Genomic DNA, 20903 nt, shown 5'->3' on the forward strand with positions numbered 1-20903 from the left:
GAAAAATTAGATCAAAGAAACGTGTTCCACTTCAACACATATTCTTTATATCGGTTACAGGCGCCCGGTGGAAGTCGATGTCAAACTCGGAGAAACAGCCATATTACGAGGAACAGTCGCGGCTTTCGAAGTTGCACATGGAAAAGCACCCAGACTACAGGTACCGGCCGCGGCCAAAGCGCACGTGCATCGTGGACGGCAAAAAGATGCGTATCTCCGAGTACAAGTCGCTGATGCGGCAGCGGCGGCAGGAGATGCGGCAGTTATGGTGCCGTGACGGCGGCACTGAGATGAACTTCTTGTCACCGGTAAGTGCCGATATGACTGGCACGCAGCATCACCCGGGCACGGGCGCCGGTCCGTCGGCGCGACCATCGGTCTCGCCGCCGGCGACGATGCTGAACGGTGGTGGCGGTGCTGCCGGCCCAAGTTCGGACCATCCTTCGTTCTACTATCCACAGGACAGTCTGTCGCCCACGGACATGATGAACTTCTCACCCGAAAATTCTGGCTCGATCGGCGGCTACGACGCGAGTCCACGGCACCACGATGAGGATTGAACCGCAGCTCCGGGTCAGCCACTTTGGCCGCCCGGAGCATCATCGTCATCATCGGCAGTGGCAGCGGCAGCGGCGGCCGCAGCAACTGCAGCGGCCGCGTCTACGTCGAGGCTCGCTTACGAACTCTTCTGGTAATCGGAATCATCCGTCTCAGTGTGACAACGTCGAGGTGTCATGTGCGACACCGACCGTGAACGCGCGATCGCAGGAACATGTCCGCGAACTGCACTTCTCTGCACGACGGAGTGAACTGGAAGAGGATACTACTTCTCGGGGAAAGAAGAGTCGGGCGTCTCGAAACCTCTCGCCGGAGGTTGTGATATAACGTTCTATTTCTGTGCCATCGTACGTGAAACGCGAAGGACCTATCCACGAAGTAAAAGCGCGAGAGCATCTCCGTCGCGACGTCGCTCGATCGTTAATCTTTCTTGCTCTTCGATATAAACTTATTGAAAAAAAATGCTGGTGTGTTCGCTATACGTAATCTTTACATCAGTTAGTCCGTTTGATCTGTATTGAATAAGTACGCGGATCTCGATACAGTGCTCGACAAACTTATATGCGCTGTCGTATTGATAACAACAACTGCTTTAAATTCAGCAAATATTTTAACATCATCTGACATCCAATTCATAGTGCTCATTTAAAGCCTTGACACAGAAACTTAAGATGTAAGACTTAAGCGGTAAGGAATCAACATGTTGGATTCGCTATTGCTTACATTATGGTCTAATGATCTCTATTGTGATTGATCGATTTGCTTACTGCTTAGTATTTATACTACTAAGTTTTTTTATGTGCCATAGTCTTTAAGAAGAAAAAAACAAGAAAATCCAACTACTTTCTTGATTTAAAGCTTTGAATATGTTGTGTAAGCTCTAAATAATTTACACCAAATGGAGCTATCCAATAAAATTGTTTTCCGAAAACTGTGATTTGGTTTTACATATAAATTTATTCATTGTTTATATCATTTGTACTTTTAATATCTCGTAAAAATGGCTGATTTTGTTTTTAAAGATTGAAAATTGTATTGTCTTTGTATATAAAAATTATCATATATGACTGAATTTAGCATTTTTAGATAATACACGAGATTAGAAGAAACCGATTATTTATATAAAAGACTTAAAATTAATTTGTTTTAAAATTGTATTTATATCCCTTAAAGTAAGAATATTTAAAAAAAAATGTATATCTTTCATTTTAATACATAACGTTCATATATCCAAAGCTCATTAAAATCAAGGGGAGTGACGCCGAAATAATTGAATTTATTTTCTTTGTAAATTGCTTATTTTCAAAAATTTAATTCGATCTATTTTCGCGTGTATTATTTTGCATGTCAATTTTTGGATTTTTTTCATCGCTGCGCAGTACAACGCAATTTCGAGACAATCTGTATCAAGATCCGAATGTTTATCTGTATACGATAATGGCCGCAGTTCATAAATTGTTCTTGTGTAAGATATTTCAGTTGCTCGCTTTTGTTCAATCGAAATTCTTAAACGAACTCTTTCGAATGCATTGAAAATTCCAAACGGTCCAAGCGATCCAAACTGAAACAACGGGACGTTGTAAGATTTTAAAAGACAACTGTTAGACATCCTAATCTTTCGCACGTCTCTTATAACATCTTTCGTTTGGTAATTTGCTTACACAGGCGGCGGTTACATGGAAGACGACTTCTCTTACGCACATCGGCAGTATTTCCTGTATATTCTCCTGCATTGTAATCAAAACTGCAGTCCGTATGGAACTTCCTTATAAGCACACAATATTTCTAGAATATTATATAAATATTATTTATCTGTTTTAATATTTACATAACATTCTAAGAAGGTTGTGTCTTATACACGACAGACTTCGATCATCGGTAGCTAACGTGTAGAGATAACGATTAGAGATAACCGGCATTGAACTAGCGGCCAAAAATCAAGCAGCTTCTTGTAATTCAGTCCCTACATTCGGCGTGTATGCGCACGGAGCGTGAGGCGAGAATACGCGCATATGTACGCATAATAAGACAATCGCGCGCTGATTCGGATGCGCAACTCGTGCCAGTCTCCTTATCGGACTTGGATACGTAACCGATATCACGTACACGTTGCGACACGATGCATGGCCAAAAAGTCTTGTTCCTATTTCTCTTAGTATGTATGTGTGTGTGAGACTAACGATATAGCCGATTTCCGGACGATCATATCGGAGAAAAAGAAACAAAAAGAAAGAAGAGAAAGAAAAGAAAAAGAGTAAACGAATAAATAGAAACTGGTCTATCTCGCAGCATCTTCCGCAACGATCACACGCGTCCAAACGCGTAGACGCCGCACGTGGCAATCTTATCTTGCGACCGCCAGTTGTTTGAATGTTTCCATCATATATATATAAAACAACTGTGTTCGACGCGCCGAACGAAAGGTCGGAACAGAGTGAGAAAAAGCTAGAAGCTAATCGCTCGCGCGATTAAATCCCGGTACGTAGACGCGTGACGGGCTTCTCGTTTAATATAAATGCCTAGTACTTATAGTATTTTCACCGTTAATTTATTGACCCTAATGTAAAAGTGGCGACAGCCGAGACGGTTAATAGTCGACTGAGTGGCAGGGGGCGAAAAGGGGCGAGAGGGCGTAATAAAGAGGGTTCAAATGGGACGGACACATTGGGAATTAGCGGATCGTCGATATATTAGTACAACGTTACGGTAAAAACGGTTACGGTTGCGGAAGGGATTATAGCGTTATTTATCGAAAGATCAGCGCGCATCTGCGAACCTGATCATCATGCTCGACACGTCGCCTCTATTTTCGTAGGGGCGCGTCACGCGCTTCTCCGTCTTCGAATTACATTTACGAATGTAGGGGAGATTGCGGTGCATGAGGAGGAGGAGGGGGGGGGGGAGAGATCAACGGAGACAATTACGATCTCACGTAAGTCGATATGAAAAGGCGAACACAATTGTAGCTAGGCAGTGGTCTATGGGACGATCGAACAGGGCGATATAATGATTTGGAGCTTGATGTGATATAATACTTATGTGCCAAATAGCGTTTTCGCGGGCGGGGGGTTAATCAAAAAAAAAAAGGAAAAAGAAGAAGAGAGAGAGAGAGTGAGAGAAAAACCTCTAGTTCCGAGTCGCCTCGTTGGCTCGACGTGAAACGAATTTTTTGCGTCTCCTCCTTTTTTCACGTTTTCTTCTTTTTGTTATTTATAATCAGTGCAATTACATACACACACGGTACCTAATATAATTTTATAAAGAGAGCCAGTATCCTCGATATATCTGCACCCGTTTTGTTGGGGCTCGACCGGCATCAGATTTAAGGTAGCTTAATGTTGATAATAATTTATTTTATGTATATAATGGATTTGTACATTGTGTCGGGAGATAATCATCGATCCGCGGTCCGACACGAGCGTCAATATTATTAATGTACAGTGTAATTATATTGTGATGTATCTACGTAGCTACATTATATATATAACTATTTGAAGTATGTAGATTAACAATGTTAAATGCGATATGTATTCTTATTTTCAATGTCATTATTATCTTTATTATTATCTTTATTATTATTATTATTATTGAGATGGCACCATTATTATTATTATTATTATCATTATTATTATAAATATTACAGTTATCAATATCATCGTTGCTTATTTAGTACACTATTATTTAAGTGACGAGCCTTATTATTTTTAGTAGCAAAAAAAAGGTTGTACGTGCCAGTTTTAGACAAGAACGGCAAGTGAAAGTTCGTTGGTCGTTTATGCTCGAATACTCAATCAAATTTTAATGCAATATTTTTATGTACATGTTTCCTTTGAGCCGTTTTCTTGATCTGTGATGATTTTGGATTTGCATCTAAGAATTTCAATTTTATTCACATTCATAGTTTTTATTTCAAAATTTTAAAATGCGTTTCTCTTTTTAGATAAATCTTTCAAAAAGTAAACTTCGAAAGAAATTCAATTTTTTTTAATCATTTTATTAGACAATGGCAATTTTTCATTTAGCAGAAAAAAATGATATATTTTGGGTAAATAATCTGCCCACGTTGCATTTTTTTCTATTGTGCCATACCCTCGTAATAAATATTAAAAAATTGTTTTCACATTTAAAAATTTTAAAATTGAACCACCTGACAATGTAACTCGCGCGTGCAATGGAGTTCGGATCCGTGTTTCTCTTTTTTAAAAATCTTACCGATTCTTATTGTTGCCCGCAGTGTTTGCTTTGATAAAAATCGGTTCTGCATTCCATCGATTGCGATTTCCATCCATACAATGATCGTTGAAATTAGCAACGATATTTAATCCGTGGCGATCTCCTTACTTTCAAATATCACGAATGTTACGCGATAATATATCAGCACACGATTATTATATTTACTGGCCTTTACATGCAACCAATGCGAATGCAAACTGTAAGAATAGTAAATTGTAAATCGAATTATACTAGTAATATTATAGTATATTTAACGTAAAGAAAAAGTGAACACTAACATCTCCGCTCTCAATATTCCAAGCATTCACTTCATTTACATGTACGTTGTTGTTAATGGTATAAAAAATATAATAAAATAACGCTTTACCGAAATTCAATCTTAGTTTTAGGGGTATACGACACTATTTCTAGATGAAAAACTTGTATGTATGAAGGATGTATATAGTTATGCAGTACCAGTGCAAATGAAGAGAGACAGAATGAACGGGAGAAAGAAAGAGGGAGTGAAAGAGAACAAAAGAAAGAATAAAAGAGAGGGAGAAAGAGAAAGAGAATGAAAGGTAGTGAATATAAAAACCAGTCAGACGATGTGTGTATATGAGTGAAATAGATTTCTCACGATCATCTTAACACTACTCGTGTCGTGATCGTAGTACATTATCGGTATATCACTATCAATAGCATAAAATCAAAATATATATTTAGGATGATGGGTAAATCGCTACTGATAACACTACTTTAAATTTTATTTATTGATACATACTCATAAAGGAATAGTTTTCATCGCGGCAGTGTTAAGATGAGCGTACAAAGCATACAGTAGAAAGGAAAAGTCATTCTTCGGAACGCAATATAAAGCAGTAAAATTTATAAGTTTAAAGATGTAGTGCGTTTTCGCACTTACTTTTATTATGAACGGAACAATCGCATCTGAGAATACAATGACAAGTTCAATATAATTAATAAATCTAAAATAGAAGTCTCATCAAGTACGCACCACAAGCTGGCTGTGAGTCATGTGACTAACTCTCCTTCATATTTCATTGTTGACAAAGAGCACGCATATATTCATCACTATCGCTTAAATTAAAATATACGAATAAACATTGGGAAAATGTAATTATTTATTTATGCTGACACGACCCAAGATGACTTTTCCTCATAGATAGAGACATCAAATGCACTGTATATCACAATAGAGAACAGCACTATTATAAACATAAAAAAATATGATTATATTTATTATAATTTGAAAGCTAGGTACTCTTTGTTGTTTGTATTTTACAAGCGTAATCATTATTATATATAAATAAATATGAACTATATAAATGAATAAATACAAGACTTTTATTTTTATGTGTCATATAGAAAAACTGACGAATTAAAAGACTATAACAATTTAATGATAACGGAAATACGTGGTTAAGATTAATAAGGTTTCATCTATTTGTATCTCTGTGGCCGCCAGTTTTTTTATCGCATTTTGCGCTTTTTCAAGCTGTTGAGTTTCAGATGGTGTCATCATTTCTGCAATCTATAAAAAGAGTTTAAATTATTATCATTTATTAATTCGCTTTTTTCGAACTCCTTATATCACAGTAATATAAGAATATTAATATTACATCAGCTAATTGTTGTTCCGTCGCGCCATGTTCCCTTAAATTAGCAGAAAGTATCTGTACTCTCAATTGCTTTTCTATCATACGTTTATTACTATTCGATTCGTATTCTCGTCTTATTATAATATTATACAATGCATGATAACAATGTTCGATTTCCATTTCGACAATTTCATTTAAATCGATGCAGAAGTGATAAGGTAGTTTTGTTGTAGGTCCTGATGAAGTACCACTTTTCTTTAACTCTTGAGTTTGTATATATTTTTCCTGCGACAAGATATATGTTAAAAATTTGGCTTCTTTAGCTGGAATCATCGCTAATTTCTGGATTTGTTCCAAGCTAACATCAACTTCATAACGAACTAATCTAAATTCACAGAAAAAAGCCAAGAGATTAGAGGAAACATACAATTAAAATATTAAAACATTCTCTCTTCCTTACAGTAAAGCGAAATATTGAGAATTAAATTTGTAACTTACCTGAAAATTCTTGCAGCTTTGGAACCGAACCTTTCTGTTACGATATTTTCCAAAGTTGTCCATGTTAACTCTTTGAATGCGTTCTTCATGTTAACGCTGTACTGCCCGCCACCAGAATCACCAACTCGTTTGATGAATTGTGTTCTATCTTCTTCTAAAAGTCGCAAGTACTGATCAATATAACGTTCAAGGATTTCATAATTCAACTTTTTCACTTGTTCTTTTATCTCAGTATACGGAATTGGATTCGACGTATCTGCCCAAGATGCAGTTCGCAAGTACATCAAATTAATCATTTCTCTCATTAATTCTCCAGTTTCTTTGTCAAATTTTCGAGTCACAGCTGATATAACAGTTTGATCCCTATATATAAATCATACATTAGTATTTTAAGATATAATCGGAGAGCATTGTAAATTAAGAATCTTACCTAAGATCTTGAGTAAATCGATCAAAATTGACCTTCCAATATACTTTTCTATCCGAAAATTCAACATTTTGTCCTTTCAATGATTTGGATATGGCTAGCAAATCAAGATTTGGTAAGTCATACTTAGGTTTTTCAGTATCTTCTGACATTGTATCAAAAGATGTACAATTCATTAAAAATTGATTTTTCACTAATAACTCAAATACATTTTTTAGATCAGAGATAGAGGGCGGTTCATCAGTAGCTATAAAAATATTTAGATTATTAATACACAAAATTCCAGAATTTATTATATTACAAGAATAGAATTTAAAAAATAACTTTAAAAAATAGAAGCTGAATAAGAAAAGATATTATATTTGAATCATACAATTAGAAGGGGCCTGTTCGATTCGTTTGTATGTTTTTATTATGACTTCAGATGCTGTAATATATCCATTCTTTAATACTTCTTCAAACATGATTTCACCCTCATCTCCACAGTAAGTTTTTGCAAAAAGTATGTATCTGTAATGAATATTTATATTTCTAACGTGAGACAAATTATATTCTATGATACAATTAAAAACTCTTTCAATGTATAAAAATACCTTGGATAGCGAAGAATCATAATAATTTTGTTTTGGTGTATAGTATATTCAACATGTAAATTATCCTCATTTTTGTGATAAGTGACAAAGCCAAATTTTATAAGGACACTTAATCCTTCTTTTATCTAAATAAGATAAAAATATTAGCAAAAGAGAAGGTCCAAATGAATATAACATTAATTCTTAATCGCGATTGGATCGTTAATATCCTGCATATTTCTTTTCTTTGAAAAATTAGAGCACCAAATAATTAATTATAATTTATGTACAATTTTTTTAAATACATAAATACTTATAAATACTTTCTAAAAATGTTAAATGTGTAAAAATCATTTAATAATTTTTGTTTATTTATGATGAAAATTAATCTGGGGCACACAAACGACTCAACATATGTACTAAAGGTTAATAAGTACAAAACATATATTTCAACATGGGCAAAATTCATAACCCAAACTCATCTGAAGTAGATTCTCGAAATGCTGTATGGTCATTTCATTAGTTGATTGGAATCTTAATCCAAAAATAATCTGGAATGGTTTTTTTATATTGCAACAAAATGAAACTTAATCACAGTAGATTTCTTAATGATTGAGTGAGAATTCATATCTATTTTATTTCTCCTTATTTTTTTAAAAGAATATTGATATCTATATAGTGATTTCAAATACTAATAAACTGTAGAATAATTCATAATATGCAATATATAATTAATGATTTTTAATTCAGATGTAAAAAAATCCTCCAAATGATCATTTTTGCAAAAACAGTAGATGACTATTTCCAAGTTTAAAGTTAGTATTTATAGACTTCTATTTAAGTAAGATGGTTTTTGATGGTTTTAAAATGTCATGTAATTCAATCAGAATGCTGTATTAGTACTTTAAGATATTACTTAAGACAATCTTGAATATATAAGATATCAATCTTCACTATTAGTAATATTATTACATAATATATAACTGCAAACATTACCTTTATTTTTGATAAATGTGTTCCAAAATGTATTGCAGGTAATGTTTTTGTTCCGTACAATAAATTGTTACCAATCTGCCCTACAATAGGACCAAAGGATTCTTCTAACAATAACAAGCATAATTTGTTGTAAAAATCCCTCATATTTATGATAATTCCTTTGCTTTCAGTTCACATATAATTCCAAAAGCAACCACATGTAAGTTACTTTCACATAGATCTAACAGCGTGGTACTTCTGTTTATAAATCTTTTTTTTAATACTCTTCAGAGATGGAGAGAATTTGGAATCCTTTCAATCTATACCAACAGTTCAATTTCTTCTTGAGATTATATAATACCTGCAAAGAATGTCTACTTCTTGAGTAATATTGAGGTTATAATATCACGTATAACTATTTATATGTAACAATACAACTAATTTCTATTATTATATATGTATGTATATAATTATATGTAATTCTAAAAGCAACTGCGTGCAAACTATTTTCATTGGCTCGCACCGATGTGTATTTCTCCTTTTTGTAAATCTTTTTTTTTTTTAAGTACAAAATTTTTCTCCGAACAAAATTTGGAACGCTTTAAATATGTGACAATTTATGCCTTCAACAGTTCAATTCCTTCAATCTCTTTTTAATTAAAATTATATGACATCTGCAAAGAATCTCAGTTTCCGAGAGTAATTTTGAGGTTAGATTTTTATATTGTAGGTCTGTTCCTTATTCCTGCACTATTGCACGTAGAGCAATAAAAGTGAATTCATATGCAAGCGTTAAGTGTCAAGCAGCAGAAGCAGCAACCAATCAGCTGGGCGATACGGACAGTGTAAAAAAATATTCTTTACGCCATTGTAAAAATCGTCTCATTGATTGGTTGCTTCCGCTGCTTAACGCTTGCATGTGAATGCACTTTAAGTGAAATGAAACAAACATATTTATTTCACTTTTCAATTATAGTAGAAGAAAAAAGATAAACTGGTACAAAAGTTCAGCCAAAAAGAATAGGCCTATGGATGACATAAAAGATCTGTTCTTTATTACTGCACTACCTGAACTGGTGTACATGGTGCAATTTATTGTCATATTATTCATTCTATTCTTTTTGGCTGAACTTTTGTACTAGTTTATCTTTCTTCTTCTTTTTTCCTCTTGAAGAGAAAAGGAAAAAAGACGAACTGGTGTAAAAGTTCAACTAAAAGAACAGGCCTCATGTCTCTTGTTGGAAAGCACTCTATATTTATTGATTCCCTAGATTTTCATTTTTTCGCCATCACAATTCATGATAAAACAATTCACAAGAACAATTTCACATTTTTATAGTTAAAAATTAGTTGATCCTGCGAAATTGTAAATGATCATAGAATTTATGCGAAACTACTTTTCATTTCTCACATTTCCTAGGGGAAAAATTACATGAAAATTCTCAGAAAAATCCATTCCTTGAGGATTCCTTCTTCCTCAGTGACCTCAGTTTTCACCGAGGGTTTAACCCGGATCAGAATGTAAGAACTAACCAACTACAGTCGAGCATTCTCCTGTCGTTTGACTGTAACAGGAGTATACTCGACTGTAGTTGGTTGGTTCTTACATTCTGATCCGGATTAAACCTTCGGTGGAAACTAGGCCAGTTTTAGTATTTGTAAAATTTTAAGAGAAGTCGACTTCTTTCATATGCCTGTGATGTGCACATTGATTATACACAGTCATAACCCAATCAGAAATAATAATGGAATCGATGTCAAATCGACGTCGATTCCATTATCATTTCTGACTGGGAAGCGACTTACAGCTTAACGTCGATTCCGAATAATGATTTTATTTAGAGAAGAAATCCATTGCCCTATTCCGTAGAACTTATATTATAGTAATGGAAAAGGAATAAGGAATTGTAAGCAAGATTTAAAGGACAGAAATGTTTTTCTATCCTCTTTTATCCTCTTTTGGCATATTCGCAGAAAGAGGAAAAGTTACTGAGCAGGACAGAATATATTGTATATCTTCTGTCTCTCAATCTTGCTTACACTTTCCACCCATTGATTGGATAAGTTATTCCCTTTCCATTACTATAAGTTCTATGTCCTATTTTTGAAAAATATAGCACACGAGAAACTAGTGAAATATTATAGTATGTGTTACATATGCTATACATATTACATTTCCCTAGTTTTTTGTATGCAATACTTTTCAAGAATAGGACCCCAGATCTAAAATGATTGGATGATCTAAAAGAATACACCAATAATAGCGCTCGCTCAACTGTTTTGAGTTCGTTGAACGCAACCAAGATTTTCACAAATAATCTAAAGCTACGTTTCCAAAACTTCTTCTAGCCTAGAATAATAGACTTTGTTACTATAGAAGACTGTGTCTTCGATTCATTCTTAAATAAGATAGCAAAGTGAATAGAAGTCACACGTGATCGCATAATTTTTTTTTTGAAGTGCTTAATTATGATATACTTAGCATATGTTAAACGTTCTGATTTTTTAACTCAACAAGATAATGACAAAATTAAGAAAAATTTTACGGGATACAAAAATGTTTGCTGCAAAAAATATGAAAACATGTATGGTGAAGGTAATTGATTTTTGTTAATTTTTTTCAATAGCCCAGTTAGTAGACAATGTTTTGAAAATATTTATTTCGTTTTCAAATATTTATCAACGTTTTCAAATATTTATCATAAAAATATTTAGTGTTTAAAAAAATTTTTTTTGAATATATTGTATGCTGACTAGGAGGCTGTATTTAGAAAATAAAGCAATTTTGCAACTGTTGTAAAATTCATTAATATAATTAGTCTTGCCCAGGGTTGAGTAATTAATAAAATAAGTTAATTAATTAAAAGTTAAAAAGTTAATAATTTTTTAAAACTTAATTTAGTTAATTTGAAATAAATTAATTGTTAATTAATTAATTAAGTAATTAAGTTATATAATTAATAAATTAATTATATAACTTAATTCACACACAGTTACATTTAAACTTTAATTTATTAACTTTTTTCTTTTCAAGTTAAAGCTTTAGTATCTTTGAGAATATTACTTTTTATAAAATCTTAAACATTAGAAAATCAGTTCAAAGGAAAATAATTTGAATGATGGACGCGACTCATACTGCTCAAATATAAATGTGAATCAAGTTATATATCAATTAATTTATTTCAAATTAACTAAATTAAGTTTAAAAAAGTTATTAACTTTTTAACTTTTAATTAATTAATCTAATTACTCAACCCTGAGTAAGACTAATTATATTAATGAATGTTATATTTTGTGCAAAGCCCCTTACAGACTAGAAACCCAGAGCGCTCCGAGATTCGAAGGCCTGGGCCTCTATTCTGAAACTCTTAACGCAAGTTTCGTTATCGTTATAACGTGCAGCTTTTTTATTATATAAAAAAGCGGCGTAATGATATCATAATGAAACTTGCCCTGACTAGTCGAGGCGACCATGTTGGAATCGTGACGTCAGAAGCGAGGAATGACATGTTAATTTATATTGCGTGCCATTTTTAAATAAAGACAATTTGGATGAAGCGAAATAACGAGATCACTTTAAAACACTTGTAAAAATTGATAAAAATTATCATTTCCTCCCTTGACAATCAGTAAATAGACGTAAAAGGCATGTAAAGCACGCATGTATTCAGGCAGAAACACACGATCTGACAGCTGTTGAAACGAGTAAAATATACGCTTTTAGATATAAAATTCCAAGATAACTTTAGTTTCCATCGATAATTACGACTTCGATAAGTACATTTTCACAATTAGGCAAATAATAATAATAACGAAATGGGACGGAACATAAATTTCATCAAAACGTCACTTTTTCACGCCTATAAGTTCGGCTATTCATCGTGATGCGGCGGTGTAACACATCACGCAAGCACAAGTTCATGTCCGTGTGCTTTCCTATGGCGCGCCGAGAGTGAACGAGACAGCGAGCTCTTTCTCCCACTAGTAGCTTATTTCATAAGCTATCTCGGCTGCCCTAGGCATTCATAAGGGACGGGGGGGGGGGGCGTCCTAAATAAACATATAAATTTTAATAAATTGTAGTAATAGTACCTCTTCCCTTAATCCAGAATAGTATAAATGTTGAAATCACTAAAAAATTACGTTTGAGTATGGAACGCATGTCTGATTAACAAATTTAAGTCACATTAACTATGTTTCTGTAGTTAATATGCTGTAAAAAGTGTTCAATGGACAATTAAATGTACGGAATTATCAGTACAAAATTGGTTTTATGAATTTAATTGTAAATGCAAATATGACGTATGTAAACAAATAATTAATAAGTAATTTGTCAAATGTTAGCATAATTGTTAAAAATATAACACTAACTTTTGCAAATATAAAAATAAATTAGTGTTACATGAAAAATATTTTGCAATTATATTCAACAGTTACACGAACATTTGGCAAATTCTTTATTATTTGTTTACATATGTCATATTTGCATCTGCAATTAAATTCATAAAAATAATAAAAATAATTTTGTACTGATAATTCCGTATATTTAATTATCCAATTAAACACTTTTTACGGCATGTTAAATAAAGAAACAGCTAATGTGACAAATTTGTTAATCAGACATGCACTCCTTAAACGTAATTTTTTAATAAATCGGAAAAATAAAAATTTAAGAAACAAAAAACTAAAAATTATAATAATGAATGCAGCCAAATGTGGTGTTAAAAATCTGTTTCATTCTTTTATTTTATTTCAAGTTTAATTATGATATATACAAGATTTTTTATTAATTTTGTTTTAGAGCCGAAGACATCAAAAAAGAAAAACAGATAAAATAGCAAAAAAACATAAAAAAGAGTTGAAGAATCTATATGGACTTATGGTATTACTAAAGGATATAATATGGGAACACATGAATCATGCAAGAATAAATAATGAAGAAAGTGAAAGTGATACAGACGATGAAAGTGACAATTCTTTCTATAATATATTTTTGGACGATTCGTTCTCAGATTCAGGCATTTTGTCGTTTTCATCAAGCATTTCGTCTTTAGACACTTCATCTTCAGAAGATTCGTCTTTAGAAGATTCGTCTTCAGAAGATTCGTCTTTAGAAGATTCGTCTTCAGAAGATTCGTCTTTAGAAGATTCGTCTTCAGAAGATTCGTCTTCAGAAGATTCGTCTTCAGAAGATTCATCTTCAGAAGATTCGTCTTTAGATGTTAATTTAGAAGATATATTTCCAGAATATTTATATCCAAGATTTATTTCCAGAATAAATTATCCAGAACATTGATTATCTTATTCAAACGAATACTTACATTATTAGTGTTATCTGATCTGCAGGACAATCTGATGTATGAGATTATACTATACAGAGTTAGTATAAAGTCTGTTTTATTCCTTTATTTTATATTTCGAGTTTATATATGTAAGATTTTTTTTATTTTGTTTTAGAAATAAAAAAAAATCAAATATAAAGAAATATCATTGCATCAAGTACAATCGAAGACTAGAGCTTATGTAGAGCACACAATGCGAAAGAGACATTGAAGAAGAGAAACGAGCGAACACATCAATGTTATTATTTCTCTAATAATTCGCAATATACTTGATAACGAGAGTAGAATCGATTGTTGCAAAATTGAGAAACACACGAACACACTTTCGAAATTGGACACTTTGTAAGAAAAATGCCAACTATATGACTTCTTCTTCACACAAAAGTAGCCCCCGTTCCTTTGGCGAAATAGAAATACGGTCAGAACAATATGACGTTCGACCATGTGACGTTCTACATATACTTACTACACTAAGCAGTATCATGATGTAAAAAGACATAGTAAAAGTATATCAACATCACGTATGTGCAATAGTCCATGATCTCAACCATCAATAAGAATGGGGAATCTTTCGAAATGCAGTCTACTTACTAAGACTACAGTCTACCTACTAACTACTTACTAATTGATTCTTATTTGTGGATTCATAAGAATCAATTGCTTGATGAGCAAGTTACATTTCAAAACCTATTGAAAAAAGTGTTGCAACCTTTCTATGACTGGCTATACATACATACTAACAAAAAGATATCTCCAATTATAACAACAAAAATATTACAATTTTCAATGAAATATGTATATACATATATTAGATCATTATTTGAATCAAAACAGTCAGAATTGAACAGTTAAATTGGACAATAATCGATATCAAATAATATGAAATAATAATTGATGTCAAAGCATCTGTGCATAGCTGTTAAGTATTTATAAAGTTATCAAATAATTGTTAAGATTCGGTGTATGATTAGAATTGATAAATTATGCGATGATTAATATATTTTAAGGGATTATTAATATATTTTAAAGATATACATTCTCGTGTAACCTTATTAAAAATAAGACCTTTTTTGGAATTGGCGCAGTGTTGACAAAGTTGTGAAAAAATGAGATGACTAAACGGTTGACACGATATCTCGAGAATCAATAGCCAGAAATCAAAAAACAAAATTTTTTTCTTAAAGTTTATTTACGTGGCTATCGCATAAACCAGAATTATTGAAAAATATTGAAAATTTGCGAGTTGACAAGTGTTTTTAGAAAGTGATGCGAAAAAACGCTTTTTTTTCACTCAAAAAAGTTGGATAAAAAATTTGATTTTTAGTAAAATCGGTTTATTCTATCAGTTTACGCGATATACGAATACAACGCCATTAAGAATTGTTAAAATCGATCGGTCAGTTTTTCCGAAATCGTATCAGTCAAAAAAAATAACATTTTGAAAAAAATGTGTTTAAAGTTTTTTTACAGATTTTTTAAAAATAAAATAATAATTAAATTATTTACCATTTATTTAAATTAATCAGCGATTCCTGAAATCCATAAAATAAGCCTTCAACTTCCTCAAACATTTGACTGTAAAAAAAGAACTTTTTGCTCTAGTGTCGTTAATTCCTCGAATTTCTTTTTGAAATTTTGAAAACAAATAGACTTTTTGCTGTAGAATTGTTAATTCTCTGAATTTCTTTCTGAAATTTGGACAGTGTATTGTTGAAATATAGTATATATAATCGAAATATGCAATAAAAAATTGATTTTTTGAAAACACGAGAATGTATCCTTAAGCAATTGTAATATTTCATGTTAATTTTTATAGTCTTCAGAGTTTACACTTCGATATTTTCAAAATTAATGTATTTTTTCACAAGATTTCAATTTTATCTGAATAAAAATGTCTAGTATTGTAATAAATAGAGAAATGAATCGAGCAAGAATTTAGTATTAATAATCGCAAATTATTTCAGACTTGAATTATATTCTAGGTCTATAACTCAACTTTATTATAAAATCACAAAATATTATATAATGCAATGAATTATTATAATTGTAATAATACTTTGTAATTAGAAATATTCGTATCTATGCTACATTAAAAGTTGATAATCTGATAGTACATTATCTACTGATTCATGTTTTGTCCATTGACAGCAAGCAATTAGAAATAGCAACTCTAACACTTGTACTAGCACTTGTATTATTATTTTTAAATAAAATAATTAAAATCAAAGAAATAATTTTCTCATTCCAAAGGCATTTTTGCACATTTGTATTATTCCAAATATTTTTACATTATTTTTATATTATTTTTGTATTATTCCAACTATTTTTATATTATTTTTTTCAAACATTTTAGGTACATATGATCATATGTGATTATTTCGTGTTCAAATTGCGCGGGTGTATTCGATTACGATCAGCGGACTCATAGTTGAATGAGCGCTCGCTGTTATTAGTGTATTCTTTTAGATCATCCAATCAGCATTTTAAATCTGAGTGGTCATTTAATTGTGAGTCCGCTAAACGCAGCATTGGTTCCTTCATTTGATTACTCATCGTATAGCCATTATTATATACCAATGGGCGCATTCACACAGTGGAATAAGCGTATGTATTCTTCTAGATTTAAAATTCTGATTGGATGAACTAAAAGAATACATAACTGAAGCGAAATTTACGAATTACGCTGATTAATCCATTGGAATTGGTCAATTGCATTTATTATTTCGTTTAACGGCAGATGCAATTGGCAGATTCAATTCCAATGGACTAATCGGACGATTAAGCTAATCGGCGTTTCGTAAAGTGATGTTAAAGTTAGTCACACACAATTTTCGTAACAGTAACCGTAAACGTAACGTAGGTTTTCGACCAATTGCGTTGCTCGATTCGGTCGTCCGTAACCGTAACTGTAACAATCGAGCAATCCGATTGGTCGAAAATCTTACTGTTACTGTTAACGGAAAATGTGTGTGACTAGCTTTAAATTCATTTTCACAATATATGGTTAAAAGATTAAAGGTTACCAACAGATTCATTAGTGAAATTCATTCATGAATTTCTTGATTACCTTTAATCTTTAGGTAATATATATATTGTCAAATCGGACCTAATAATAAATCTTTAGTGAACTTTTAGTGGATTCTTATAGAACTATTATTACGTTCTATTATTACGTTCAAACGAAATAATAATCAGAGCCCGGAAAGTATTTATTTTTAATGTGTATTTATTGATACACGGATATGCACTTGAAGGAAACAATCTTCTCGAACTCGATTGAGAATCGATTAGTGCGTTATCGCCAATTAAACCGTGCGGCACCGTGGCAGCAACACTTCCGGCGGAACAGCATTGTCGCGGATGATCACGTGATCGAGGATCGACTTCTTCGTTTGTGGCCACGAGGTTTTGTGGTAAAAATTGAGTTTACCGGGTGGAAAAGGCCCCCTATTTTTGTAGTTATACAAAAATGCCCTCCAGCAACCCGTTGCCACCCAAAGAAAATGCCTTGTTCAAGCGGATCCTGGTGAGTAACGACTGATCAAAATACTCTGTTTTGGACCTCACTCTCCGGCAAGCAGAGTGCATTTGCCGTGCTCTAATGATAAAGCATTTCCTCGGGGGAGTAAAACTGCAAAAGGTCACTGACGACCGCGTGACGCAGTCGCTTGTTTGATGTTATACATGAAAACCTGTCTCGCTCGGCGACATTCTGCGACGATCGGTACCGTCGATCCTCGCGCGAATACAAGACAAAACCCACCGAACCCCCTCCTCCTGTCTAACCCTATAAATGCCTACAATCTTCATGATATATGTTCTTTTACAGAGATGCTACGAACACAAACAATACAAAAATGGGCTGAAGTTTGCAAAACAGATCCTGTCAAATCCCAAGTTTAGTGAACATGGGGAGACCTTGGCGATGAAGGGTCTCACTCTCAACTGTTTAGGCCGTAAGGAAGAAGCCTACGATCATGTGCGTCGTGGTCTCAGGAATGACTTACAGTCCCATGTTTGCTGGCATGTTTACGGTCTTCTGCAACGTTCTGACAAGAAGTACGATGAGGCTATCAAGTGTTACAGAAATGCCCTCAAATGGGATAAAGATAATATTCAAATCCTTAGAGATTTGTCATTGCTACAAATCCAGATGCGGGATCTAGAAGGTTATAAGGTAAATATTTAGCATTCATCTCTTTTATTGCAAGTTCTTACATTGTCACACATATGCATCATATTTTAAAGCTACATTATATTTTAATTATACATTTACGAATATATATTGATTGTTCATAGGATACCAGATATCAGTTGTTTATGTTACGTCCTACTCAACGAGCTTCTTGGATTGGATTTGCTATTTCATATCATTTGTTGAGAGATTATGAAATGGCATTGAAAATTTTAGATACTTTTCGAAATTCTCCAATGGTACGTTATTTATACATAAAAATCTTTTATATAAAAATAAAAATATTGTATAGTAAAAATATTTATTATATCCACAGATTTGTTATGATTATGAACATAGTGAGTTGTTATTATATCAAAATATGGTCATCCAGGAATCAGGAGAATGTGAACAGGCGTTAAAACATTTAGACAAGTATAGTGATCAAATTTGTGACAAGGTTACTGTCAAAGAAACTTATGGTAAGTATGTAACATGTATACATTTATTCAAATTATACTTTTAGTACTTGAATATTTCTTTAATATTTCTTGAATCTCTCTCTAGGTAAACTAAGACTTCAACTGAAACAGTATGCAGAAGCGGAACAAGTTTACAAGGAGCTATTAGATATTAATCCTGAAAACACAACGTATTACACTAGGCTAGCAGAGGCTGAAAGACACTCTTCACCAAGCGAAACGTTGCAAATGCTTCAAAGATACGAAGAACTCTTTCCTCGAGCATTAGCACCGCGCCGTTTGCAACTCAATTATGCGACAGGAGATGAATTTAAAGTCTTAGTTGATCGATATTTACGAAAAGGTAAGTTTTTTACAAAGAAAATTTCTTTGCACATGCAATTATTTATTCAAATTATATTTTTATAATGTCATGTACTTAATTGGATTTATTTCTTTCCAGGGCTTCATAAAGGTGTACCACCGTTATTTGTGAATCTTCGTTCATTATACACTGATAAGGAAAAGGTCGAAATCATATCATCTCTACTTGTGCAATACAAGGAGGCATTAAAACTTCATGACCACTTTAGCGATCAAGAAAAAGATAATCCACGAGAACCAGCATCTGCGTTATTATGGACTTATTATTACCTAGCGCAACATTACGATTACCTCGGTCAAACGGAAAAAGCATTGATTGAGATTGACGCTGCCATAGATCATACTCCTACGCTTATAGAACTTTTTGTTACCAAAGGACGCATTTATAAGGTAGGATCTTACATATGTAAATGCAGTATTATTACTTTGTAGCGTTATAAGCTTTGAAGAACCATAGTATTTTCTGACTTTATTATAACAGAAATTTTTATAAGAAAGGATTATAAGGATTATAAGTTTGTTTTTAAAACTTTTGTTATTTTGTGCTGTTTAAAAATTTCTTCAAGAGATAACGTAATATTGCTATTCTATTATTACTTATCCATAATAACTTTGAATTAATTATATTCCGGATACTTGTTTGTATTGAGTGAAATATTTTTCCACTCAAAATTCGTAGTATTATATATGCGAGGTGAAAAGTTACATATATGAGATTCAAACCTGGATTTTTGGCTTGATAAGCAACTGCTGTAGCAGTGAACTCTTTGACACCTTGCATAATCAATACACAAATATTTATTCTAAAGAATAATGTGGAAGATATATGTGGTCTAAATAGAAATAAATTTCGTATGTTAATAGCATGCGGGTAATGTTCAAGAAGCTTATAAGTGGCTGGATGAGGCGCAGGGGTTAGACACGGCTGACCGATATATTAACTCTAAATGTGCCAAGTACATGCTCCGTGCGAATCTTATTAAAGAGGCGGAGGAGACGTGTGGGAAATTTACGAGGGAAGGAGTTTTAGCTATGGAAAATTTGAACGAAATGCAGTGCATGTGGATTCAAACAGAAGCGGCCAACGCATATAAACGTCTTGGAAAATATGGAGAAGCATTGAAAAAATGTCACGAAGTTGATAGGGTAGGTAATAGTATATTATATTATTGTAATATATATTGTATGTGTATATGTGCGCGCGCATATTCAACTTAATTAAATATATACGTTATATCTCTTATACCATGATTATTTGCAGCATTTTTCGGAAATTATAGAGGACCAATTTGATTTTCATACATATTGTATGCGGAAAATGACGTTGCGATCTTACGTGGGTCTTCTAAGGCTAGAAGACGTTCTCCGAGCTCATCCATTCTACTTCAAAGCAGCGAAATGTGCAATGGAGGTTTATTTGCGGCTACATGATTATCCTTTGCCAGATCCAGCGCAAACGCAAGAAATCGACACTGGTGAGTATTATTTATCAAAATAATTTTTTTAAACAGCCATGCATAGTATATCTTTTATAAATTTTTAATCTAAATCCAATTAAATGCCATGCAGATTATGTCACAAAATTTAAATTTAATTTAATTTTTAAGTGGGTGTAGGTGGAATGCTCATAGTACCACAAGTACTGGCTTCAAATGTTATTAAAGAACTTATTTAAAGA

General features: G+C 32.8%; 4 protein-coding genes across 7 annotated transcripts in view; 3 read left to right on the forward strand and 1 right to left on the reverse strand.

The window, feature by feature from the left end:
* The window catches only part of Sox102F (transcription factor Sox102F), a 162314-nt gene extending 156992 nt beyond the window's left edge, over nt 1-5322 (forward strand). For 2 of the 3 annotated variants that reach the window (XM_087409118.1, XM_011056104.2), the window contains one exon: nt 61-5322. In XM_087409118.1, the coding sequence (XP_087265244.1) occupies nt 61-560 (500 nt within the window). In that variant the 3' untranslated portion in view covers nt 561-5322. The remainder of the gene's footprint in view (nt 1-60) is intronic. The other variant, XM_087409119.1, reaches the window with a different exon arrangement.
* A 798-nt stretch (nt 5323-6120) lies between these two features.
* On the reverse strand, nt 6121-9641 carry Polr3C (RNA polymerase III subunit C). Of its 2 annotated transcripts, none has more exons than XM_011056103.2 (8): nt 9388-9641; nt 8886-9225; nt 7911-8035; nt 7691-7827; nt 7321-7564; nt 6891-7253; nt 6414-6777; nt 6121-6325 (listed from the first exon to the last, which is right to left on the reverse strand). In XM_011056103.2, the coding sequence occupies exons 2-8, from the start codon at nt 9027-9029 to the stop codon at nt 6191-6193; spliced, it is 1512 nt and encodes a 503-aa protein (XP_011054405.1). In that variant the 5' UTR covers nt 9030-9225; nt 9388-9641; the 3' UTR covers nt 6121-6190. The 2 variants fall into 2 exon arrangements, with proteins under 2 accessions (XP_011054405.1, XP_087265246.1); XM_087409120.1 differs by having other exon boundaries at nt 8886-9238.
* A 1468-nt stretch (nt 9642-11109) lies between these two features.
* Nucleotides 11110-16389, forward strand: LOC147908732 (uncharacterized). The gene is made up of 2 exons (XM_087408696.1): nt 11110-11460; nt 13666-16389. The coding sequence occupies exons 1-2, from the start codon at nt 11386-11388 to the stop codon at nt 14158-14160; spliced, it is 570 nt and encodes a 189-aa protein (XP_087264822.1). The 5' UTR covers nt 11110-11385; the 3' UTR covers nt 14161-16389.
* Nucleotides 16390-17537: 1148 nt separating this feature from the next.
* The window catches only part of Naa15-16 (N-alpha-acetyltransferase 15/16), a 42812-nt gene continuing 39446 nt past the window's right edge, over nt 17538-20903 (forward strand). The window contains exons 1-8 of the mRNA XM_011056102.2: nt 17538-17732; nt 18036-18383; nt 18506-18640; nt 18718-18862; nt 18948-19205; nt 19305-19615; nt 20090-20371; nt 20487-20700. Of these exons, the coding sequence (XP_011054404.1) occupies nt 17676-17732; nt 18036-18383; nt 18506-18640; nt 18718-18862; nt 18948-19205; nt 19305-19615; nt 20090-20371; nt 20487-20700 (1750 nt within the window). The 5' untranslated portion in view covers nt 17538-17675. The remainder of the gene's footprint in view (nt 17733-18035; nt 18384-18505; nt 18641-18717; nt 18863-18947; nt 19206-19304; nt 19616-20089; nt 20372-20486; nt 20701-20903) is intronic.

Source organism: Acromyrmex echinatior, chromosome 8 (assembly GCF_024713525.1).
Source record: "Acromyrmex echinatior isolate Ae372 chromosome 8, ASM2471352v2, whole genome shotgun sequence".
Lineage (NCBI taxonomy): Eukaryota > Metazoa > Arthropoda > Insecta > Hymenoptera > Formicidae > Acromyrmex > Acromyrmex echinatior.